Source organism: Mytilus californianus, unplaced genomic scaffold (assembly GCF_021869535.1).
Source record: "Mytilus californianus isolate M0D057914Y unplaced genomic scaffold, xbMytCali1.0.p SCAF_7, whole genome shotgun sequence".
Taxonomy (NCBI): domain Eukaryota; kingdom Metazoa; phylum Mollusca; class Bivalvia; order Mytilida; family Mytilidae; genus Mytilus; species Mytilus californianus.
In genome coordinates, this window is record NW_026262723.1 from 79,720,720 (window position 1) to 79,746,760 (window position 26,041).

At 32.9% G+C, this 26,041-nt stretch overlaps 1 protein-coding gene across 9 annotated transcripts; it reads left to right on the top strand.

Annotated features, from left to right (window-relative positions):
* Positions 1–660: 660 nt before the first annotated feature.
* On the top strand, positions 661–24,862 carry LOC127708772 (uncharacterized). Of its 9 annotated transcripts, none has more exons than XM_052213882.1 (11): positions 662–860; positions 4,990–5,138; positions 7,357–8,929; positions 10,506–10,651; positions 11,375–11,593; positions 13,067–13,138; positions 16,129–16,331; positions 19,300–19,509; positions 19,945–20,070; positions 20,827–21,006; positions 23,381–24,862. In XM_052213882.1, the coding sequence occupies exons 1-11, from the start codon at positions 762–764 to the stop codon at positions 23,518–23,520; spliced, it is 3,117 nt and encodes a 1,038-aa protein (XP_052069842.1). In that variant the 5' UTR covers positions 662–761; the 3' UTR covers positions 23,521–24,862. The 9 variants fall into 9 exon arrangements, with proteins under 9 accessions (XP_052069845.1, XP_052069848.1, XP_052069849.1 ...); XM_052213884.1 differs by having other exon boundaries at positions 16,129–16,202; XM_052213890.1 differs by having other exon boundaries at positions 7,357–8,224.
* The last annotated feature ends 1,179 nt before the right edge of the window (positions 24,863–26,041 follow it).

Sequence of the window (26,041 nt, forward strand, 5' to 3'; positions counted from 1 at the left end):
TATTTACTCTTTTTTTTAATCGTTAAAGTTGATGCACATTAATAATTATAATCATCAGTCTTTGTACTATTACTGAATGGATATAAACAATAGCATGAATAATCAAATAAGGAAAAAAATAGCTAACCAAGTTTTAAAAAATATTGGAACAAATGAAAACTCGTTATTCAAGACCGAGAAAGCTCAAATAACACACAAATTACATGGGCAAAATGTACTTATATTTTTCTATTTGAAATCTTTTACAAACTTATAAACTTTTATTCTTCGAACTGTTGAATTCTGTATCTAAACTGAAATCGAAAAAACAATATTTGTTAATATATATTCATGTTCTTTTTAGTAAATATCACTTAGTTAGCTAATTTTATTGTTACCAATAAAGCTGATAAAAAAAGTAAATAATGTGAATAAAATAGTTCACGTTTTCAAGTTATTACATAAATAAGAAATGAGTCATGACTTAAATATAGACGTGTCTTATCGGTTTCATGAAAATTTCAAATAAAAAAAAATGAAAGAAATACAAATTCTATTTCTGTTTCCGTAAGAAAATGAATAACATATCAAACAGATAAATCCTTCGAACAGACAAGATGTATCTGTTTTGCAGACGATGGGGTGTTTGTGATGTATGCTGTTACCATAGCAACGTCTTATCTTAAATTATCTTTGTAGCTGCATCTTCCAAAATTTTCGTACATTCCTCTTGCCACCTTCTCTTTCAGAATATTGCCCAGTAGAAGGGCTGGGCTTTAAATATGGAAACTATTTGGCTACAGAGGTCCAGTGGCGAGGTCCCCTGGGGATTTCGTTTGCAAGGGGGACGTGAATTCGCTCAGCCTTTATCAGTACAGAAGGTAGGAATACACAATTTTTTTACTTTCGGCAAATACTTTCATATAATGTTGAATTTGTAACAAATGAAATTTAAACGATCGTTGTGTTATACAACTTTATATTTGAATTTTGCAATAACTTTTTTTCCGTTCTTTTAAAGCAAGACGGAGAAAAAATTCACTAATAGTTAACATACATGTATTCTATCACATACGTTTTAACAAATATTACAATACGTAATGGTAAGAACACTATGTTGTTTTTACAAATTCAATTATTCAATTTACAACAATTATATATGATGTACATTATCACTATCTGTATTATGATGTCATATTACACCCCTTGGGTAAATATCCCCCCTTTTTTCCTGTGTTATACCATATTACATACAAAAATGTACCTCTTATCAACACCAGACACCTCAGAGCAAATAAAGTTAACGAGTCACTGACTGGTCTTAATTAACTTAGTACCTTCTATAAACACGATAAACAAAAATACACAAATCACACTAATTTTCTAGTACAGAGATTAATATTTTCCTTTAATTCGAAACAGATGTTACTTTTCTTTAGTAATATTACAAGTGCTTTTGTGATTCGAGATCATACTTATCAAATCGATCGGCAATGTGCAAGGATAAAATATAGGATTTGAATAAATCAAACTTTTCGGTAAGTTTTGAAGAATTAATTGAACTGAAACAACTGGAAATGATGAAAAGTAAAGTTAGTATAAAAAAAGTAATAATTAATCTAATTTATTATTTTATTATATTAATTTAACCAAAATACCTTTATTTTAAGTTTTTTTTATTAGGCTTTCATTTGAACCAAATACCAATTTTTGTTTATGATGTTTTATCTTTATATAACTATCAATCAAACTAAAAAGATTAATGATAAAAAACTACATCTCTTATCAAATAAAACAAGGAGTACTTTGTTGATGAATCTGTCTATTTTCAGAGAAACTTGATTGCTTTGTTAATGACCGATGATATAACTAAGTTTATCGGATACCTACACTTTATCTTATCTATACCTATCAGTTACATCGACTACTGTACTTGTGTATAGCATGTCGTGCACCTGTTCATCAAATTCTTCGGTTTCATTCGGAGTGAAGTAGCAGTTTCCTTTTCGGAAAAAAAATAGAAACCAGGTGGTCCATAATATTCGCTCACTACCACTCCATTAACTTTAGTTGATAGTTGTCTCAATGGCAATCATGCCACATCTCATTTTTATAGAATACAAATAAAATCCTACTGGCTTAGGTAGATTAACTCATATTTTTGAAATTTTGACAATACTGAAAAAAATTGAAGCTGCTGAATGATCATAACAATACACGTAGAACATGAACGTGTTAGAATTACCGATACATAAATAATGCTTTAAGTTTTATAATCATCTGTACAATCTGCACATTTGCGATAAACAATCCAAAATAAATATCTGTAGAAACTCCACGGTAACGTGCATTTATACTATAAATATTTCTCCTTCTGAAGGTTAACAGCAAATTGCAGACGATTGACTCACAAGTGCCAAAACGATTCGGCAATGTAAAAAGATTTACATGATTTTGTGAGGTTGTTTAGAACTTGGCGTAAACATCTTGAGAAGTTAGTTCAATGACTATTAAACGAGATATTTACACGTTTTTGTGATTAATCATCTTTTGTTTCATTAATATTGTATAAGTGTATTAATGTGAATACATCCCCCTTAAATTCCGGACATTTTACATACCAATGTGCATATTTTATCGTAAAGTTTTAAATAATCATTACATAATACAGAAATAATTATTTGTATATGGTCAACTAGATAGCGGGATATTTTATTCATTGTTTCACTCTGTGAGAAAGAATTTCAGCTGAGAGCAGGATAGTCATTGATATAACAATTTCCATTAGTTGTGTTACAAAATTTTTCCTGCTGTTACAAAGCTTGAGGACAGCGGACGGGTTTTTTTTTTCTCTCAACAGTACTGAATAAAAATATCGAGCCCATCGTAAATTCAGAAAATCGAAGCAACATTATTGAGTTACATTTGTAAAAAGCATTTCTGTTGATATTTCCAGTAACACTCAAGGCATTTCACATTAGTAACAGTCCAATAACCAGTAAAATGGGAGCCGTTCGGTGATCATCTTTACTAGTAGAATAAAAGCCGTTTTACTAGTAGATTGAAAGCCGTATGGGGACTTTTTTGCTAGAAAAATGAGAGACGTACGGTGACCTTTTTTTGTTAGTAGAATGAAAGCCGTACGGGTACTTTTTTACTGTTAGAATGAGAGACGTATGGTGACCTTTTTTTGCAAATAGAATGAGAGCCGTACGTTGACACTTTACCAAGAGAAAGAGAGCTGTAAGGTGACCTTTTTTTTACTAGTAGAATGGCAGCCGTTTGGTGATCTTTTTTTACAAGTAAAATGAGAGCCGTCAGTGATCTGTCTTTGCTAGTAGAATGACAGCCGTACGGTGACCCTTCTTTACTAGTAGAATGAGATTCGTACGGTGGTCATTCTTTACAAGTAGAATGAGAATCGTATGGTGACCTTTAGTGAGAGCCCTACGGTGATATTTTTACTAATAGAATGAGAGCCGTATGATGACCTTTCTTTCCTAGTTAATTAAAAGCCGTAATAGTATTATGACCTTTCTCGACTAGAAGAACGAGAGCTGTACGGTGACCTTTCTTTACTAGAAGAACGATAGCCGTATGGTAATTTTTCTTTACTAGTTGAATGAGAGGAGTACGGTGATCTTTCTTTACTGGTATAATGAGGGCTTTACGGAGACCTCTCTTTACAAATAGAATGAGAGCCTTACAGTGATTTTTTTTATAGCAGAATGAGAGCCGTACATTTACCTTTGTTTGATAGTTGAATGAGAGTCGTACGGTGAACTTTCTTAAATAAAATATGAGAGCCATACAGTGACCTTTCTTTACTAGTAGAATGAGAGCCGTATGGTGATCATTCATAACTAATAGAATGAGAGCCGTACAATTATTTTATTTACAAGTAAAATGAGAGCCGTACTGTGATCTTTCTTTATTAGTAGAATGACATTCGTACGGTGACCCTTTCTTTACCAGTAGAATGAGAGCCGTACGATGACATTTCTTTACTTACTTGTATAGTGAGAGCCGTACGGTAATATTTTATACTAGTGGAATGAGAGCCGTACGGTGACCTTTTTTACTAGTTTAATGAGAGCCGTACGGTGACCCTACTTTATAATAAGAATGAGATTCGTACGGTGACCTTTCTTTGTCAGTTTAATAAGAGCCGTACGGTGACCTTTCTTTTCTGATATAGTGAAACCCTTACGGTGATATTTTTTTACTGGAAGAATGATATTCGGACGATGATCTTTCTTTACTTGTAGAATGATAGCCATATGGTGACCTCTCTTTATAAGTCAAACGAGACCCGTCAACTTCAACCGACAACAATACTGTATTATTTGTAGTACTGTATTGATTCAACGCAACTTTTTTCTTGCGTAGGTGACAAGAATATGTGCTACGGTACAAAATGAGGTCGGGTATATATCGCATCTACTTTTGAATCATTTATACTATTCTGACTTTGCATTTTTATGATGTATTGTACTTTATAAATCATTCTTGTTCTTTTGGCCATAATGGTTACGTATTTCTGTATGCGTTAGGTGTTGTCTTTGTATATAGACCAATATCATACTGAGTGAACTCCAAATGATTAAACGGTGAAACAAGTAAAGGTATCAATTGACAGGGGTTTTCTCCCTTAATGAACAATAAATCTCAGTGTAATAATGGCGTAATTGTTTAACTATTTCATTCATAAACTTAAGTGATGTAAAACAGGTATTTACCTGTAATCGTGGGGTATCTGAACCCTTCATCAAAATCTAGTAAAAATCAATTGTGCTTGTAACTGATAAAGATTATAATAACCCAAGTTTCGAAAACAAAACAAATTGATTTACTAAAATTGTGAAATTGATATTGAAATCATTAGTTACCCTCTATTCAACTCGGCTGATAAAGATTTACGATTTTATAGTTTGTCAAAAGGAGAGGTAAATAAGAATGGGACAAAAAAATGTTTGTTTCATACTGTTGAATTGGCTTTTCCTGTTATAGGTAACACCAGGAAGTGTGGCAGGGAATGTTCTCGTTCCTGGAGATATAGTTTTGAAGATCGGTAACAACAACGTAACAAACGTTTCTCACAACGAAGGACAGGATTTGATAAGATATTCTGGAGATCTTTTACAGTTAACGATCAAAAGGTTAGTTATTGCATTTGCTTTCCTGTTTTCCTATGTCTAGCAAAAACAGGTCCACAAGTCTTATTAGGAAATTAAAAAATTCAAAATCATGCATGTTCTGGATGGTTGATATCTAAATCACCTTACCCGTAATATATACAAAAAAAGTCAAGAACTGTATTGTTTAAAGGTTAAAGAATGTGTATTTTAACCATAGGTACTATGCGAACAAATACTACACTTCATCATGTTGACGTATTTAAGATTTTTAAGATAAAAGTCTCCCCGAAAATCTAATTTAAATGTAATCCGGCTATCTGTAGAATGTGATTTAGTTTCAGTTGTTGTACAACTACAAAATATGTCAATTGATTTGTCAAGATGTGCTTTCCTATTGGTAGGAAATCAACATGTTTGTTTGTTTAGATAAAATACGATGCTTAGCAGGATTCGTTAATGGCTCCTATGAAAATCTATGAAAACAAACTAACTTAGATTGTATACTCTATTTTTTAGACACAGTGTGTTTGTTTTTCTCTTTCCGCTTGTTTTCTCGTATTTTTCTGTTTATTTGTTCGTTGTGTTGTTTCCTGGTGTTTTTGTATCGTATGAGTGCAAATAATAAATTTTCACGTATATCCTCCATTTGCCCTATAATCTTAAAAGAGAGAAAAAATTAATAAACTACAGAAAAAGTATATGCTATCATCTTTGTACTAATGTCGAAGTTAAGGTTTAACTTTGAAAAAGCGTTGAAAGGCATTTTGCACAATAAAATCTTTGAGAAAAATACAAGTGACCAATATTTATTTACCATCCAAGTTTGAGGCTACATCGTATACTTACTTACTATTTATGATGACAATTTTAAGGATTTATGACGTTTCGATCACAATCAAAGCTACAAAAAACCACCCATGGTAATATAGTACCATGATACACTTCGACATATACCCCTAAAATGGTAAACATATACCTATTACTTGTAAGTAGATATGGTATGGTTGCCATTCTACCGTTGCACCATTGTCCCAGGTTAGGGGAAGGATTGGCTCCTTCAAACATGTTTAACCCCGCCACATTCTTCATGTGGACGCCCAAGTTAGGAGCCTGTAGTTCAGTGGTTGTCGTTGCTTCATGTCTGTCATATTTGATTTTTTCGTAAATTGTTTTGTTATAAATTAGGCCGTTAGTTTGTATTGTTTCATATTGTTCTTGTCGGGGCCTTTTATAGCCGACTATACGGTTTGGGTTTTTTAATTGTTAAAGACCGTACGTTTGCCTATAATTGATTACATCCACTACATTTGAACTTTGGTGGATAGTTGTCTCATTTGGCAATCATACCACATCTCCTTATTTTCATACAACTATCCATCAGAGACCAAATGAAGAGTTCGAAAACAACTATAGGTCACCGTGCGGTCTTTGACCATGAGCAAAACATGTACCATATAGTAAGCTTTTAAATGCGCCGACTTGGAAAAGGCTTGACTCATAAGATCGACACAAAGCACAAAAAAAACTCCTACTTACTTGAAGAAAAATGCACAAAGTACCGAAATAATAGTACTTACGTAATAGCAATTACTGAAAGCTAGTTCAAACCAATTCAAACTTACAAACCATGATTCCCACTAAAATATCAATCTGGATACACCCGACGGATTTAGTTAAATGACGTCATGAACAGTCTAAGAAATGCAATATCAAAATATAAGTGTCGACAGGATGTAGGACCATACCTGTTCTAGCAATTATAAATTGTTTAGTTAGTTCTTTTTTATTGAATCTTCACCTTCAATAGTTGCTTTGTCGGCAGTGTCTTAATATTCCAGTACACTTTTATCTATAAAGATTAGATTTCTAGATATGTACTACTCTACGAATAACTTGTACTTGTCTTTAAATGATATTTTTATGTGTTTTATGTTTATACCCCATTCATGTCTGTCATACGTCATTATCCCCTCACTAGTTTTTAGGCATTATTGGTTTCTTTGGGTTATATGGTTCGCTGCATGCCCTTTTGCTAAGTACTTAATTTTTAATACATTTCTTAATTCATATAATTATGACTTGAAACAATTAATAGTGTTTTCCGAAGTTTAGTAATTCAAAAGTGTCTCCTTATTATAAATCGAAAAAATAAAAAAAAAAAAATATATATAACAATCTCGAAATAGGTACTAGCAGTATTTTACAATTCTATACAATCCATTATGGACATTTATTTCAGATGTCCAAGAGTTGCAGCTAGTGCTCCAGTAAGTCCAACACCTATGTCCCAGTATAATCAGTACTGCACACAATCAGAAAGTCCCAGTTCTTTCAGGAGTTTGTCACCAGTCTCAGATAACTATCCTATGTACCAACAAGGATACCCTTATCAACAAAGAATGTACCCTGACGAACGTGACAGTCCTAGACAGTTTGCATCATTACCAAGACATGCAGGCGGATATAGAAACTATCAGGACCAATATGAACCTCAACAACCACGACGTGAAGAATACAGCACACAGACTATGCCAAAACCGACACCGTACCGCCCAAATGCTGGATTTCAGCAACCATACAGTCAAATGAGAAATGCAAATGAAAATTACGGTCCAGGGTACAATACATCACCTTACAGTCGTGAACAACAGCAACAGGTCATGTACGATCCATACCAGCCAGATCCTTACCAGAACCGATCACCAGGTCCAAACTTCAGTCCTGGTCCTCCTGGATATGGCATAGCACCACCAACTTACGGAGAAACACAACAAAGAAGAGGAAGTAATACAAGTGGTCCATCTTACTCAAGACAAACATCATCAAATATGTATCAAAATCAGAACGTTCCCTCGTATGACTCTCAGCCAGGTAATAATGGATATTATGTAAATTCTAATTACAATGAATCACAGTCGCCATACCAACGTCAAGACTCAGGCATTAGATCTTACAATGGGTACGAACATCAGCGACCTGATGATAATCAACAAAGAAGTTATCAGTCTAATGATACATCTCTTCAGAGGCAAACATCTACAGGATATCAACGTCAGCCATCTTACGAACAGCATCCCCAGGTACATGATGGACGACAGGTTGTACAAGTAAGTAGGATTAACGCTTTCCCTAGTGGACTTCAACAACAACAACAAACACCACCATCACCTCCAGTTCGGGAGGAGTCGCGACCGAATTATCAAAGACAGACTTCTGGAGGCTCATTTCCGAAAGCTCCTGTATACGAAGCTAAAATATGTTCCGCCGGTACTCCATCGGAAGGTTATTTAACGAAAGATAATAATGAAGTGAACCAGAATTATAGAAATCAAAACAAAATTTTGACTCCTAAAAAGAGTAGTGTACCAACTGGAATAAGTAGTATTGAGGATATATTATCACCGTTTGAAAAATTTCCAAATTATTATAACGAGTTTATTAAACAATCAAATGAACCGAAACAAGAAACCGATAGTGGGGTTGCTTCAGATATATCGGAACCACCACGTGGTTTCGGATCGCCATTAAGCACATCATCAGATCTTCGTCCTAGTCCTACATACCAGGAAAGTGTCTCTGACAATCAGATGAATCAACTGAATACTGTTTACAGTCCCATGAGCCCGATGAGGGAGGACTTTTCTCAAACACCCTCGTCGCCTCAAGTATCGGCGGCACCTGCACCACCACCACCGCCGCCTCCACCACCATTGCCACCACCTTCAGACTTTGCACCACCACCGCCACCACCACCACCTCTCCCAGTTCTCCCATTACCCGGCGCATGGTCTCTTCCAAAACGGAAAATACAGGTAAGATTTAAGAAGTAATTGTTCACATGTAACATTGTCTTTGTTTTGTTCTATCATCAGTCTTGGACTAATTTCTGTACATTAGGAATGTTTAGAATTTTTATTATGCATGCACACCTTTCCCATACGTTTATAGATAACTCGTTATTTTACATTATATAACAAGAATGACACTGAGGTGTCGTAATTATCAGAACATCAGAATAGTAAGATGACGGATGTGTAGTGCCATCGATATATATGTGTAATTACAGTACAGGCACAACAAAGTGTACGTTTTTTCGCTTAAGTACTTACTGAAAGAGAACTCATAAGACATGCATACATACAAATATATAAGAATTGGCAGCCAGTACGTATAATTAATTACAGAACATGGCAATCACTTTGCGTGAATGACGAGAAACAGTGGAATGTAGATAACTATAGATAGTTTTAATGTTTTCAGACGAAGAAGCATTCATGTAATTCTAATGGGGAAAACACCTGTTTTTCATATTGTATTAACTGTTCCATGCTAATCTTGTTTTCTTAAACAGAAAACGATGTACATGATGTGTTTTGCATCACATGATATTGTGTGCAGTATAAATGTAATCAATGATTTCCATTTTCCCCCAGCAATCGTGTTGAACGATTTAATATGAACAGTAAAAATTCATTTCCAATTTCTCTGAAAACGAATGCTTATACCCACAGACACAACAATGCACCAGGGAGTTCGTACATTGAAAGTCATTATTAATTACAACTAGAAAGCATACCTTTCCTTATCACATCTCAGTTGTTACTAAATATTTACCTTTCTAGGAATCTTTCCCGAATTTTAATCCTGTGTACGATTTGTAACCAGTAGTGTATAACAAACAAAATACTGAACAAACGACTAGATGAGTTTTCATGGATGCTTAATAAGTTAATGAAGATGGAAAACAAAGTTCTTAACAGCAATAATTCAGAAAATTATTTGTTATTGCAATCTAGGATTTGTTCAACCTATCATTACCTCTATAAAAATGGATACGCAAATAAGGAACTCGTTAAAAGTTTCGCGAATTCAATCTTGCTTCGTTTTTATACGAATTCAATTTTGCTTCATTTTAATATGCCCGTCTAAGACGGTACGTATTATGGTATACCGCTGTCCGTCCGTCCGTCCGTCATTCGTCAACACTTCGGACAATAACTCAAAAACGCTTTCACCGATTTTCATGAAACTTTGGTGAATTGTTTATATCTATTGACTTAATCTCCCTTTTGATTTTTATTAAATTTAGATTTTACGTTTCTGAGTTTATTCATAAAAAAAGGGAATTTTCTAGTTTTCAGACAATAACTCAAAAACGCTTCGAGCAGTTTTCAAGATACTATGATGACTTGTTTATATCTATTGAAATAAGCTCCTTTATGTTTTTTTTTATAAATTTCTGATATGACATTGTTGAAAAATCTTCAAAACTAAAAGGATGGCGCAGCTCTTTATTTTTTACTGTTGACTTTATTCAGTATGACCAACGCTTATTTTGTTTCGCATCAATTTTGATAAGATCTAATTTGAGAATTCATGTTTTAATAGCCACCTTCTGAGGAACCAACTGGAGATCAACAAAGGGTTCCAGATGCAGTTCTAAATACCATGATGAAGCAACAAGGCAGTGGTCAGCCTAAACCTTTTGCATATTTTACGGGTGGTATTGATCTGAAAGAATTTAAGAAACGAAAGTAAGATATATTCAATAATTTTTACATGAATACGAAATAGTCGTCCCGATCTTTGTGTCTTTAAGTAATTTCTTAGATTTAGTGGTATTGTTATAATCCCTCGGCGGAGATATAACAGTTTGCGTTTGCAAAACACAAATCTTTCGTTTCTGTGTATTTTGGAATTCTAACTCAGTTCAGCAACCTAATTTAAAACTATCCATAAACCAACAATAATTGTGTAAGACATAAACGCGAACTACACCTTGTATAAGGAAACATTTGAGAGTCATTAAAGTACATGATCTTTGCTTTCTTTGCTTATGATTGTGAATAGTCGGTTGATATTAAATCTAAAACGTCAGAGAAGCTCAAAGAAGACAAGATGATCGACATGACCAGCGAACATTTCTAAGGTCTAATAAAGACTATGATATAGTTATGGTATACTAGTATCGTTAATTACAACGTACACCAATAGTTCGCATTCACAGTATGTTTATATAATAATAATTACATCACATGTATGTTTCACGAGAATCCGTTAGTTTGATTGGCTAACAACAATCGCGCGTCATTCAAAAATTAACCTTCATACAAAATGTGCTTCGGTCAACACTTTTACACCCCAATAAAATTACCAAAAGAAGCATTCATTTCTGAAGTATTACTCTACAATTAAAAAAAATACCCCAAAAATCATGAAAGTGAAATACAATATAGTAGTATATGGTTTGATTACAGTCGTCCACCACCGAAGGTAATGCCAAAGGGCTACAAAGGTCCAACTGTAGATGAGGAAGCTGAAGTGGCTTATAGTAAGCCAAAACCAGTTAAGAATCCACCACAACAAGGCCCATATAAACATGTGCAATATAATAACCCGATAAATGTATACTCTAAGGATAATGCGGAACAGCAACTGAGAACACAGAGTCAAGGTTCAGTTACTGCGGTGTCTGGGTAAGTAAAGTATAGTAGATTGTCTAAAAATATCTTGGGAAGTTCTAGTTCCCTTTATAATTAATTTTACGTACAATTTATTTAGTAAACAATATACAAAACGATAGCTCTGGTTCATGTGTCAGTGTGAACTGCTGCATTACATGTTTTTCAAATCAATTTACAATCTTCTCTGAACACAGTAAGAACACGCAAAAAACCATTAATTAAGAAAAAAAATAGAAAAATAATATGACCAAAAAGAAAAAGATGAAAGGCAAACAACAGTGCACTTAAATTTAGCCAGGAACTAAGGATTGAGCAACACACAAAATAGCTTAATAATTGTACCAAACATGGTCGACTTGAACGCCTTTTACTTTAATTTGATTGATAGATGTTTGCTTGCTTGCTTCCTTTTACTTTAAATAGCGAAAGTTGTCCCGAACTAGCAGATTCCAAGATGATTGTAGCTATTTTGAAACTTCCAAACAGTAACTGCTCATATATAACATGGAAACTCACATTTCTATAAAGTTTCAATAGATTTGGTACATTTTTTTTATTTTGCTGATTCCATAGGAACGATGGTCATTTTGATTGATTTTTATGAAATATTAACGCCCGTTCACGACTCGAAATAGCCGCACGTACTTATTTTTTTTTAATTCTAATTATATACATGAAATTGCCACTTTGTGCAAAATAATTTCAAAATTCCAATTCTGAAACCAATTTGTCAGTCATTCTCACTGTTTGGCACAACGGTTTGTGAATTGGATTTTGGTTATGTGCTGTACATTTTGATTGCTTCTATTGTAAAATAAAGTTTAAGGAGAAATTTGTATAAAAACAATTTGAACAGTTTTAACAAGTTTATTTGGAACATTTCTTCCATAATTAGATGCCTGAATTGTAACATCGCCAACACTGGCAAACATATAGTTGTCTGAAGACTTTTAGGCAGAAAACATTAAATCATCTCTTCAGAAACTACTTAGTCATGAAATTTGTATTTAACACGACAACAATCTACCAATTTACCAAAATGGCAGCCACCAACGGCAAGTCTGTGATATGAATATCAATTAGATAATAAAAGATTTACAGTGTTGATAAGATCCTTCGAATAATGAAATAAAGACATTTCTTCAGTTTGTTTTAGTTCATGTTTTTATTACCTGCATATTTATGTTGTGCCCATTTCTAAACAATTTAATGGCATTTTCATATATTTTCACGCTTACATTTGTTAGTAAATCACATTTTTGTCTTACTCATTACTGTTGAATCAGACTTACATTCTGCAGCAGTAAACTGTTTCTGTTTATAACATTGACAAGTTGCCTGCAGTTTTGGAGTGGTTTCAAGTTCTACTAATTTTAGAACGTGTGTGTTTATATTTTTATTAATCATGTTAACTAATTGTTTTCAAACTTGTAAACAGCAATCGTATAAATGACGATCATTCTACAACTGTAAATCTTGTTACAGCCGGCGTACACGTAGACATTCTGAATCAAGTACTCCCCAATTTAACTACATTGTACCGATGAGGACTATTCGGTGAGACCAAGCATACAAAAAAAAAATAAACGCAGCATGATGCGATCAATAGGCACAGAGTAGAAACAAAAAATGCATGGATCTTTGTAATAGTAATCAGCTCTTTATAAAAAAGGGACATTTTAATCACCCTTTACAAAACATATCTGTTTAGATTTAGCCTATTCATGCGTAATTTGTGTTGAATGTCAAATATAAAGTGTCAAAAGTTGTCAAAAATATATTTAAGCAGCATGTGTGTTTTTATTCTTTAGTTATATCATGTATATGGTAGGAAACAATAATGAACTTATTTGAGATAGATAATTCGTGTATATGTATAAGTTGTGGCAATGCTAAAATACGTCACAAGTCGGTTGAAATGAATACTATCGTAAATAAAAAACGTTTTCCATTAAAGCTTGCGTAAACTACATAAAACAACAAAAATATGGCGAAAATATTTATTGAATCGATGGTAGACTGATATTCTTCCTACACCTTATATTGTATAAATTGTGTTCCTTTATGAAACATCATCCTACTTGAAGTGCATGTTGAAGTGTTGTAATAGTAGAAATTTCCTTCACATAATTACAATATTTGTGGTTTCATATACTCATATAACAAAAGTAGCCTATTGGTAATGTCTTTGCTGGAAGGGAACCTTTTCTTGTATCAACAGTAAGAAATTTTTGCTTTATTTATACAAACAATATATCCTACTGTCCAATTTTAAAGGCGATTTTCTTATTCTCATCTTAACCCAAAAGCCCATTTACATGTTTGCACTTCGTTTGAAGTTATTGAAATAAGTCACATCATTTTCTTTTTGAATATTGAATAAAGCCAAGGAATACGTTTTCGGTTGTCTTCATTACACATATATATACTTTCATCGAAGAAATGATTCCTAATTTCTCCAAGTATAATTGAATTTAGCTTATCCTTTACCGGAAGGGTTGTAACCGCAAACTGGTATATTTTCCAGTGTTTACTTGCATATGAAAATATAAAATAAGAAGATGTGATATGATTGCCAATAAGACAACTATCCAACAGAGTTTAAATGAAGCAGACTGAAGCACTTATATGTCACTGCACAACCTAGGTCACCATGCGGCCTTCAACAATGAGCAAAAAACCAACAGTCTGATTTTATGACAAAACAATAAACGAAAAACAAAAATGACACAGGATTCTGACTTGGGGAAGGCATATATAGAATGTTGTGGGATTTTTGTGAGCGGTCAATCCTTTCCCTAACCTGGTACATTGGTGGTATAACAACATAAGAACAAACTGTAAACAGATTTTGAAATGGCTACACTTTACAGATCGACGCAAAGCACAAAAACAACAAACATTAAGACAAAAGACACAATTTATCGATCTAAGAGTACTCAAGTTTACGGAAAGTTAGTTCAAAGCCAATAACAACTAAGTATCGATCAGTACATATCCAACGGATTTAGGGTAAAGTCAGAAGCAGTCTAAGAAAAGCATGACCTTATGCAATACTAAAATATAAGCGCAAATGAAAAGTCAGCTTCATTTTACACTTATACATGATAACCTGAGCAACTTAAAAACTTCTTTAAATGTGTCTTGTAATCGAAGCTTTAAACGATGGCAGTGGTGTCATTTTCAATAAAAACGGCTATTTTCTTTTTAAAAAAAGCACTTAAAGAGAAAGTTGCGATGTTTGATAGGTTAAACACTATATAATTGTTTTATTATATTACAATAGCGCTGGTAAAGATAACATACATAAACATTGTACAACAACCTTGATTTTATTTAATACTTAAAAAAGTAATTTCTGTCTTATCCCAGTCTCCTCGAAACTGAAAGGGACAATATCGAAATAAATCAATTATAGTTGAATGTGTGCATGGTCGTTGTATATGTTGTACATAGATAGTAATTGTACATTATAAAATTTGTGAGTTTTTTCATTACTTTTGTCGTGTAATTTCAAATTTCTTTCCACAATTTTGTAACTTCTTGTAAAATTCGACCACATTTACAATGACACATCAGAGTTTGGAAATACCCCTTCTTAAGCCCTGTTATTGCATATAGTCAAAAACAGTAGGTTTTTGTTAAGCGGCAGGATTTGTTAGGAAAACTTGGTCGTAGAAGCAACTTTATGCTGTCAATATAGAATACTAGTATATAAACACAAAATTATGGAAACAACATAAACTATATTTTGTATGACAAGTTTTCAAATTTATAAACCTAAAGTTGATAAGGTTAGAGTGACATATGTTGTCTCTATGTGTACTTTCGTGTCATACCTTATTTGGTAAAAATCAATATTTTATTTCGCCCTAATTTTTTCCACTTAGCCATTGCATGTATTATTTTCATAAAACTGCAGTTTATGTCTGGTGACCTAACTGGAGAAAAAAGAAAAGAACTGTAGGACCGGTTCTGTCATTATTCGTCATCTTCTTCGTATATTCAGGAACACCAAGTAAAAAGTACCCTTTTCATTTGTACTTTTAAATTTTGGTTAATATAGATTACATGTATACACCAAACAATTAAAATCGAAAATGGTTGACATTTTGTAATGTCCATATTGAAGACAGAGTTCGGTCGCTATATACAAATCTATGAACAATTGTTTACCGCAAGCGTTTATATTTTCAGAGAATAATCAAATGGAAAATTAAAAACGGTTATTTCATTGAAATTCTGTTTTTTCTTTCGTTCTTTCTTCTGTATTTATATCCCCTAGCAATTTCTTAAAACGTTTCGTGTTTTTTTCTTCAGAAAATAGCATGTAAACGTTAAAAAAAAAGATACACAGTTGATTTATGTTTGTTCAGAATTTTGAATCACAATGCAATGTAGTCAAAGGTATATTTCAAGATAAGCTCATATATTTCACTTCCGTCTGTAATTCTTATACCCATGTGGTTGCCAGTACAAGCGATTGTTCATTAAACGGTATTGATATCACATAAAAGTTATTTTTTAACTGTATACTTTTTTCACAGAATGCCAGATAAACCAGCAGCAGACATAGAAAACTCCGCGGTGTATAAAATGATAAAGGAGAGCGAATCTTCAGGTAAGAGTAGCGTCCTCTTAACTCCAGACCGAGAAGGTCCTCAAAGGAAGCAGGGATTATCATTCCTTCTGTTACAAACTCTGTATGACAATGAAATGGAGGAGAATAAAACAGAGACAAACACGGAGTGTAATATTTCAATCTATTATCCTTTCATTTGGACTCAATCTTTTATTCCTTTTGCTTAGCCCATGCAGTATTATAAATACAATATTTCACTGCTAGCCGTATAACTGCATTCTTTCCTCTGATTTGAATTTAATATATGAATATAAACAGTCCCTTTTTCAAAACATCAATATTTCATGACCAAGTACTAAACACTGATATGCATGGCTTCTGCACGTCTATATCTGCAATAACATTGTAACAATGCATATGCAATTATTTGTAAATTAAATATTTAAAGCACGTTCAATAAATTTTGACAGATTTGTTGTCTTTTCTTATTGGCATTTACAAATGTAACTTTAAGATGTTGAAAATTTTCACTATTTGCAAAAAATATTAACAAAATGTGATTTAATAAATACAGGCAACAGTAGTATACCGCTGTTCAAAAGTCATAAATCGATTAATAGAAAACAAATCCGGGTTACAAACTAAAACCGAGGGAAACACATAAACTATAAGAGGAAAACAACGGAACAACAGAAACACTGAACAGCGACAAAAACAAACGCCAAGATACATAGAAACGGACTATTTGATAACAGCTGCCATATTCCTGACTTGGTACAGGACATTTTAAGAAAAAAATGGTGGGTCGAACCTGGCTTTAATAAAATGTGACTGTAACAAGCCAGGATTTAGTTATCATGTAATCAGTTTTTCCAATGAATAGGAACTTTTGATTTCTTAGCAGTTTTGTTATGCCCCCGCCATAGCGGAGGGGTATTAAGGTTTACCCTTGTCCGTCTGTAAGTCCGTCCGTACGTCGGATAAACATAAAGCCTATTACCACAAAAAAAAACACAGATCAAGTTCGAATTTGGGTGGCGTCTCTTTTACCGTTCGTGAGTTATGCCCCTTTATAAATGGAAAAATTGCTGAATTTTTCGTGTCCGTTTTCTTACTTTAGTTTGCCTCAACCGAATGTTATGAAACTTATGCTTATTACCATAAAACACAGATCAAGTTCAAATTTGGGTGGCGTCACTTTTACAGTTCTCTAGTTATGTCCCTTTATAACGTTGTATGCCAGCGGGGGGCATTATCTGTGTCCCATTTATTTTTCCAGTGAATATGAACTTTTGATTTCTGCGCAATTTTGCTTTTTCGGTGAATTCGAACCTTTGATTTCTGAGCAAGTTTATAGATTAGTACATTTATTCGTTTAGTTCATATAGATTTCATTAAATAAAATGAAACGTCTCGTTATGTTTCCTATCATATTTGAGGGGGAGGGAGAAGGATAATCGGTTTCCAAAAGATTTCGTATATATTTCATGCTTACGATGTTGGTACAAGTTTAGCTTTTGTTTTGAATGCGCTTTTCTTGATTGTCTACACTAAACTTCTTTTACGTTTTTTACTTATAAATATTGTATATGCATTCGAAATTATAATTCTCTGCTTAGATGTACACAAAGCAAAATATAATCCTCCATATATATAATATATTATTAATAACAAATATTTTTTTATTTTCAATTATTTATCTCTCTTTATTTATTGTAATTTTACACTGTTAAACAATAAATAAATGTAATGAGGGAAAATACTGTTCTCTTTTAAGCGATGTTTTTGTGGATTTTACTGTATGTACAGTGGAGATCACTTCTAACCTCTCATCAAATCTGTCATAATCTGTCAGGAGAACTGTTCTAGGACAGTATGTAGAACTGTCATCCTGACACCTTTTAGACAGTTCTAGCTAGAATAGTTCTAACCTAGAACTGATTTGGTCAGTTCTACCTAGAACTGATTTAGACAGTTCTACCTAGAACTGATCCTGACAGTTCTACCCTAGAACAGCTTTAGACAGTTCTACCTAGAACTGACCAAATCTTTGATCAGTTCTACGACTAGAACAGTTCTACGGCTAGAACAGTTCTACAAGAACAGTTCTACGATTAGAACTGATTTGGTCAGTTCTACGGCTAGAATTGATTTAGTCAGTTCTATCCATAGAACAGTTTTAAGAACTCTTTGTCTTAAATATAAATAAGTCAAAAGAATATAATATATATCTTTAAAAATTCTCATCACAGCACTGTTTTAACATTTCTCGTTACGGACAATGTCGTAACTGCAGTGACGTCATTTAGAACTGTTCTACAATCCTGACAGGTTTGGTCAGTTCTACGGCTAGAAAAGTTTTAGACAGTTCTGCTGACAGTTCTACGGTTAGAACTGATTTGGTCAGCTCTGTTGACAGTTCTACGACTAGAACTGATTTGGACAGTTCTACCCTAGAACTAATCCTGACTCTAAAAGTTCTACTTAGTTCTAGGGTAGAACTGTTCTAGGTAGAACTGTTCTAGGACAGTTTAGAACAGTTCTATGACAGATTATTCTGACAGTTCTAATGAGAGGTTAGAAGTGATCTCCACTGTATGTGTGTATATGTACATACTCATTGCTGGTTTTTATTTTAGTTAGGAATAATTTACAAAATCGATACCAAAAGTTAAATGATACTGTGCAACAGGCCTGATTTTGTTACATAATCGTCATTTGTGGAATATATATTGAGAAAAATATACTCCAAATGTTGAAAAATTGATCTTAATCGGTAAACCATCCCAGCTGACAATTCGTATATCAATATTAAATCATGTACATTTTTGTAGTTGTATTAATACCAAAACTTCTTTTTTCACTTTTTCTTTTTAATAATTCATATTTGTATATTTATATTAATTTGTAGGTTATATTATTATTTTAATTTCCTAGGCATATATATATTTGTTGTTTTTAAGCATGTGTTTTTGTGTGGTGACATTAAAGACTTAAAATATAGTTCAGTAAATTTTACTCGATCCAATCTTAAATACAGCAATTACTAAGCATTTATTTGCATTGAATTTGCATTCGTATCCATTGCTCGGTAATCACTGCAACAAATTTAAACAAAATCCTTCATCCTTAACAGGTGCTCCTCGTCAAAAACATCCACCAAGAGATCCTCTTTTACGACACAATTCTATAGACGATGAAATGACGTTTTCTGGATTGAATAAGAAGACTGACATCCCTTCAAAAGCGTTCAGAAAGTTGACACGTATATCAAACCAAGATGATACTGAGCTAAATGGTCAACAGCAATATCAACAAGACGCTTATGATAAATATCGTGATGATGGTAGGTTTAACCCATATGCTTAAAGAACCTTCTATAAACCAATTTCGAAGAAATGTGTCTCTGCAATTAGAAACTTATGGACTTATCCTTGTAAACGGGGGTATATTTTAATCAGCAATATCATTTTAAATCAAGACTTAAATCTAATTTATTCACCGTGCATGTTCCAAGACTCGTGTGTTTGTGTTTACATTTAAAGAACTTGACTTAGGATTCTTAATCAATATTTTAAACCAAATCTAAATAAATTTGCGCATTACAATTTCTCCTAACCTAAAATGAGCGTTCACATGCAGTTGCTGTTGAGATGATTGGCTAGTGTTCTTTCGCTTTTGAATGCATTTTGCGAAGTTTGAATTCCGCATCCTTTCTAAGGAATCGGCCTTTAGCAAACCCAGCATTTAAGCACATTTAAATTCATGTATTTTTTTTCAGACGAAGAGGAAAGCTCTATTGGTAAATACGAGCAGGGATCGATACGATATACTGGAAAACACATACCTTCCCCATCATTTAGAGTTCTCCAGCGATTAGCTAAATGTCAGGATGATGACCAACCAGGTATAGTATTACTCAGTCACCATGGTTACACTAACACGTTTCTTCTTGTTATTTTCCCGTTTCGTTGTTGTAACAGTTTTTCTATGTTACTATTAATTCCTGGACTCCATTGCAACATTTGTAAGTAACGAATATCTCTTTATCTAAGGGAAATATTTTTGAAAAAAAAATAAAATCGATATTTATTTATACTCGATTTAACAGTTTCAGATTTAAAACGTAGTTTGCCGTTTTAGCTTTAGCTTTTTACATGTAAAGCTTAAATTCTATCCAAAATGCTTTGTTGCTTATCATTTAAAAACAAAACACAGTTATTGTCAACAGTGATGTATGTAATCTGAAGACAGACGGGAAAATGCATATAGTATGTATATGTTAACAATTTTACTCCTTATAAAATAATTGTAATGGATATTATTTAGTGTTTTTCGTTTATGATAAGAAAATACTGAATATAATAGATTTCAAAATATGTTAAAATGGTTTGCTTTTGATATATTAAGTCAGTGATTATGATATCAAATTACAAGAGACCGAAAAATAATTAAGCATTGAACAACTAAAACATCAATTCTTTAAATTGGGCTAGGGAAAGAATGATTACAACGAGTTAAATATATAATAAGCCACAAAAAAATGATTTCTTGAGTAACTGTGTTGTGTTCTCCTTACTTTTGTACACTTAGTCATCTTCATATTACACTGTGCATGTTTCCATGGCAATAATTATAATCACCCGCACCCCATTATTCCTAGCTGCTGAACCCATAAAACAACAAAGGGACGAGGATGATCTGCCTTCTGATGAAGATGATGGACTTCCAGATACACTTAGTGGGGAGGAGTTGACGAATAAGCGTTATATGGGCGGACATATTCCTTCACGGTCATTTAAGTATTTACAGATGTCTGTTGGTGATACAGGAGCACAGAATGGTAACCTACTCCTTTCATTTTCATCAAACCTCTTAATGTGTCTAATTATTCTGTCTAATGTTTTGTGTTTACTATTTGCTTACAACTACAAATGGTTTACTAAAATCTATTTGAAGAAAGGCGGCGGTGAGTTTTGGTGACAACATAAGATCTCAACATTTCAACGAAGAGTCTGATTTGTAGGTCTAGTGAAGGGTACAAAATTGTTTTAGAGCATTTTCCTCTACTTTTAGCATTGTGATGAACTTTTAATAAAAAAACAAATGTATTTGTCACGATGGTTATTTAAAACACCTTGAATATGAAAATAGTCTAAAAAATGGCATTCCCTTTTTCAAAATAATCAAGTGATGTTGTTGATCCAATTTCGATATACCCATTTTAGTTCAAACCAAAGACGTTAAAATGTCATTGAAGAGTTAAGGCAGAATTGTCAGCATGAGTCGGAATAAATTAAATGTATAATCATCCCATCTTTTTCCATATGAGTATGAATAAATGGAGATAAAGGGCAAACATCAACGAGACGGTATCCAAACAAATAAAACAAAATGAGGCATCTATATGTTATCACCCAGTCTTCAAATGCATATACCAAAACCGCTATATCAAGATATATGTCGCCCCTAGTCTACACAAGGTGTTCATAATTTGTTTAAATTCTATCGACATACCATTTACACCAATATTTCTTAAAGAAAAAAAAAACCCGATCAATATAGAAACAAAAACCACTCCCAAAGTTACTGACATGGACAGAACAAAATCCTCCCCTTTTAATGCGTATCTGCCATGAATGATCTGAGTACAAACAATTGAAACATAATATCACAGCCGTTTCTCGCGTTAGACTGCTGCACTCATTGAAAGAATTATGATAGCAGCCTTTTCAATTAACCTTTGCAACTGTTTATTAAATTAATGGAGCATGAATTTTTGTATTAGTTTTTGTTCATTTGGTGTTAAACATTGAGTTGTATTGTTGTAGAAGATATCTTTCTGAACAGATGTGTGTGTAATGATTCTTCCATCATGAAATATCTTTATTATGAAAGTTAAGTTGGTATTCATGGTTTAACTCGTGTAGATGAAGGATGTGTAGACTTTTCCAAGACTGATTGTGCTTCTACTGTCCGTCTCGAGACCGTATTCATCTGGTTTCTTGAAATAAAAAAAATAAGGACGTTGGATGGTCTAATATAATTGTTGTTTTGAAATTAGCAAAATAAAATCATTTGAAAACAAATAATAGGAAAGCTTACAAGAACGTGTTTTACTTCGTTAGGGGCTTGTAAAATTTTGATACTTTAGGACTGGCAACAAACGTCCGATAGAGGTGGTTTCTTCTACGATGATCTCTATTGAGTGTGTTTAAATAGATAGTGTTTTATTTCTTAAGTACAATTGTCAGGAGATGGTATTTAAGTCATATTTATTTGTTTCACGGTCTTTAATAATCTTTGGTGTCTCCGTGGAAGGAATTTACAACTTGTTTAGCACTTGTATATTGTTTTAAGTTTGCGTCTAATTCGCATGCGATATAATAGAGAGTGTTTCGCGTTCTACATGTACAGTATACATTGTACAACACTTTAATGTTCTAAGACTAATTGACGTATACATCCAATGTGTAGAAATTTATCATAATGGACCAATCGCATGGTTTCATAGTAAATATAAAAATACATACAGTGATTTATCTGCTAACCTGATGAAGATAAGCTACTTTCGGGCCGACGTAGATTGATAGACGAAAAACTAAAAAGAGGTCTTTGTTTGAACAAATCAATATGTGTTTGAACAAATCAATATGTGTTTGAACAAATCAATATGGCCTAGTAATCATTGAAAAGTTGTTGACATGTCTGGTTTTTTTAACAATGCAAATTGTCGATCTTCTTAGTTTTATTTTTTTACTGACAAATGTTTGTTTTCTCTAACAAGATAGTTACTCGTTTAACTTACTTTGAATATATTTTTTTTCCAATTATATGTTAATATTTAAGCTGTATACAAACGCTGTAAAACACCTCTGCTATGGCGTTTATCAAAATGTTTGTTGTTCTTGGTAAATTGCTAAATCAACAGAGGAAACATGACAGAATCTTTGAAAATACATACTTTTGCTAAAAGTTAAACCATCTGTTTAATATAAGATAATCGTATGAAATTATCAATGCACCATGCTATACATTATGTAATAGCTTTTAGTCAAACGTTAAAACTGTGGTAAGATCGGGATAAGATAGGAAATTACGTAAGAAAAGGCTGGAAGTAACCACTGATTTAATGTTTAAGTGTATAGTTAATGATTTACTGTATTGAAATTAAAACTAATTGAACAATGTGTGACAGGCTCGTGTTAATATTGCAGGTTCTGTGGAGCAGTCAAGAGAGGCAACTCCACCACAAAGAACACCCGCTGGAACCGGAAGAACTCTCAAAATAATAACCAGAAGTACGGCTGTTAAGCCTCAACAACAGCAAGAAGATACACCAAGCACAGACTTTTAAACAAAGATATTGTTGATGAGAAGAAATACGGATTTCAAATAGTGCAATAAAGACATACCAGCATCTGAATCAAAAACACGTTTTGTTTAATATATCCGGATTTAAGATAAAGAAACGGTATATATTAACCGGTTATTTTTTATATTTGATGTGTCATATTCAGTGCGCTCATTCATTAGTAATAGTAAAAATAGTTCTACTTGCATATTGTGCTGTAGAACTTTTTTTTTCTTTTTTAATGTGTTTCGACAATATTGATATAAACATGAACATGCCTTATTTAATCTTTAAGTTACACTCACAGCAACAATATTAGTTGTATATTATGATTATCTATTGCATTTTGATTATAGTATTAAGAATTTAGTCATTAAGCCCATACCGAGAATTCAATCGAGTATTAGCAAATGTATTTATAGAAAATGAAGGAACTCTTAGAAATGTATGTTTCAGTGGTACACTGAAGGTTTTGCACAAATAATTCCACAAACTTGTTCTCGAATCAAACTATGAGATAGACTTCTTCTCTGCCACTCGAACTGCACTACAGTTTCTTTCATAATTGCTTTCCAGTTTTCAGACATTACAGAGTTGAATAAACTTTTACTGTAAATCTTTTGTATTTGTCAATACGTTTGCTTTGTTTCATGTGACATTTTGTGATATATAAGTTTTGAAGAATTTTATTTTTAGTGAAATGGTGTGAATGTCATGTTTATTTATTTAATTAGATATTTTATTTATTGACATGGATTCAGATATTACATGTATGTGATAATATTATGTAAATGTTCTCACTGATGAATACCGTTTGTTGAAAGTGTTCCATTGTAAAATTTAACGAACCATTCTAATCCTTTTGAACTAATAATTGAGGTAGGAGTTATGAATTTTGATGGAGTTGATAATCGTAATTTTGAAACACTGGGTGTGTTGAAGAGTTCAATTCAGTATTCGCCCTTCATATAAAGCAGAAAAGAATTGTTATTCTACAGTTGTCGAAGGTTTTGCCTAAATAGGGAATGGTATACAGCTGTAAGTAGTTTTATTTTATTTAGTTAACTCAAATATGTTTTTTAAACTAGAATTATGTGAAAAATTTGACACAATAGACGTACGGTGAAAAAATTGTAATTTCAATGTTTGGTTGAAGAAACATATCTTTCGAAACTGAAATAATTAGCAATTATTTTGTAATTTTCAGTATACCTAGGATTTGAATGGTTATAATATCACATTTTCGGTTATCTTTCTTAGAACCCAAATTTGTTATGCAAGTCTTTCCTACAAACAGTAGAACTATTGTGTTTGTGTATTTTCATTAATAAAATGCTTGACAGTATTAGTCTTTAAATTGCTTCAAGTCTCCGGGGGCACTTGCATTTATTTGTAGCTCCATGATCATTCTCCTGAACAGAATACGTCGTCCAATAGCTATATAGCGATTGTAAAACTATGATTCTTGAAATTTGGTTCGTTAGAAAGTGATCGTTCTACTGTATTGCATGCTAGTTAATTAAGAACATTACCATTGATGTCAGCTACCATCACTGTCCGTCGTGGTCATTGCTTCATAGGCGCAAATATACGTCATTATCCGTCGTGGTCATTGCTTCATACGTACTTCATAGCCGCAAAGATAATCATATCACGTTCACATTACTTCTCTTTCATATTTTAATTTTACATATTCGACAGATTTCAAACACAAATATTAAATATTAATTTTCAAAACTTGTAGACCCGTAAATCTTAGTAAACCAAAATTTTAAATCTTAGTTTATTTAGTCTTGCATTTGATGGTAGTTTCAATACAGAAATTTCTTATTATAAGAATACTGTTATGGAAGCATTTCGAAGGACATGTGAAAATATTAAGATCTTGTTACACCTCTAGGACTTAGGACAATGTCAAGTTACGGTGGTAGCCTCTCGCACTAGTTTGTATTGTTTGCAACTTTTAAATGCGGTCTCCCAACACCGCCTTTTATTCAAATTAAGGCTTTAAGTAATACAAAAGTACAAGTATAAAAAGAGATGTGGGTTTGCGTTAATGAGACAATAACCAAAAAAACAAATGAATACAAAACAAACAAAAAAACAAAAAAAAAAAACCAAAAATAACCAAGACCATAACGCACTACAGGTGAACACACGGTATTTCATTATAGAAAAGTGTGTGTACACTATGTTAAAAAATTAAAACAAACATACTAAACTCCAAGGTAAATCCAAAAAAGGGGAAGTTTTTCAACCAACGGAACGAATGGAAAACAACTGTCACATTCCTTAATAGGTACGATTTAGACCTGTTGTGAAACAAAAACACAGCATTCCAAAGATATGTCATCAAAACTAAATTAAAACATAATATAAACCATTGACAAGATTCTTGAATTGAAACAATAGTAAAACCCCCCCTTTGTATCTCGACCATTGGAACTTCTATAAGGTACCGAGAAAACCACACGGTAACATCACTTCGGAAAAATTGCTTACCGCTATACAGACAACAAATCAC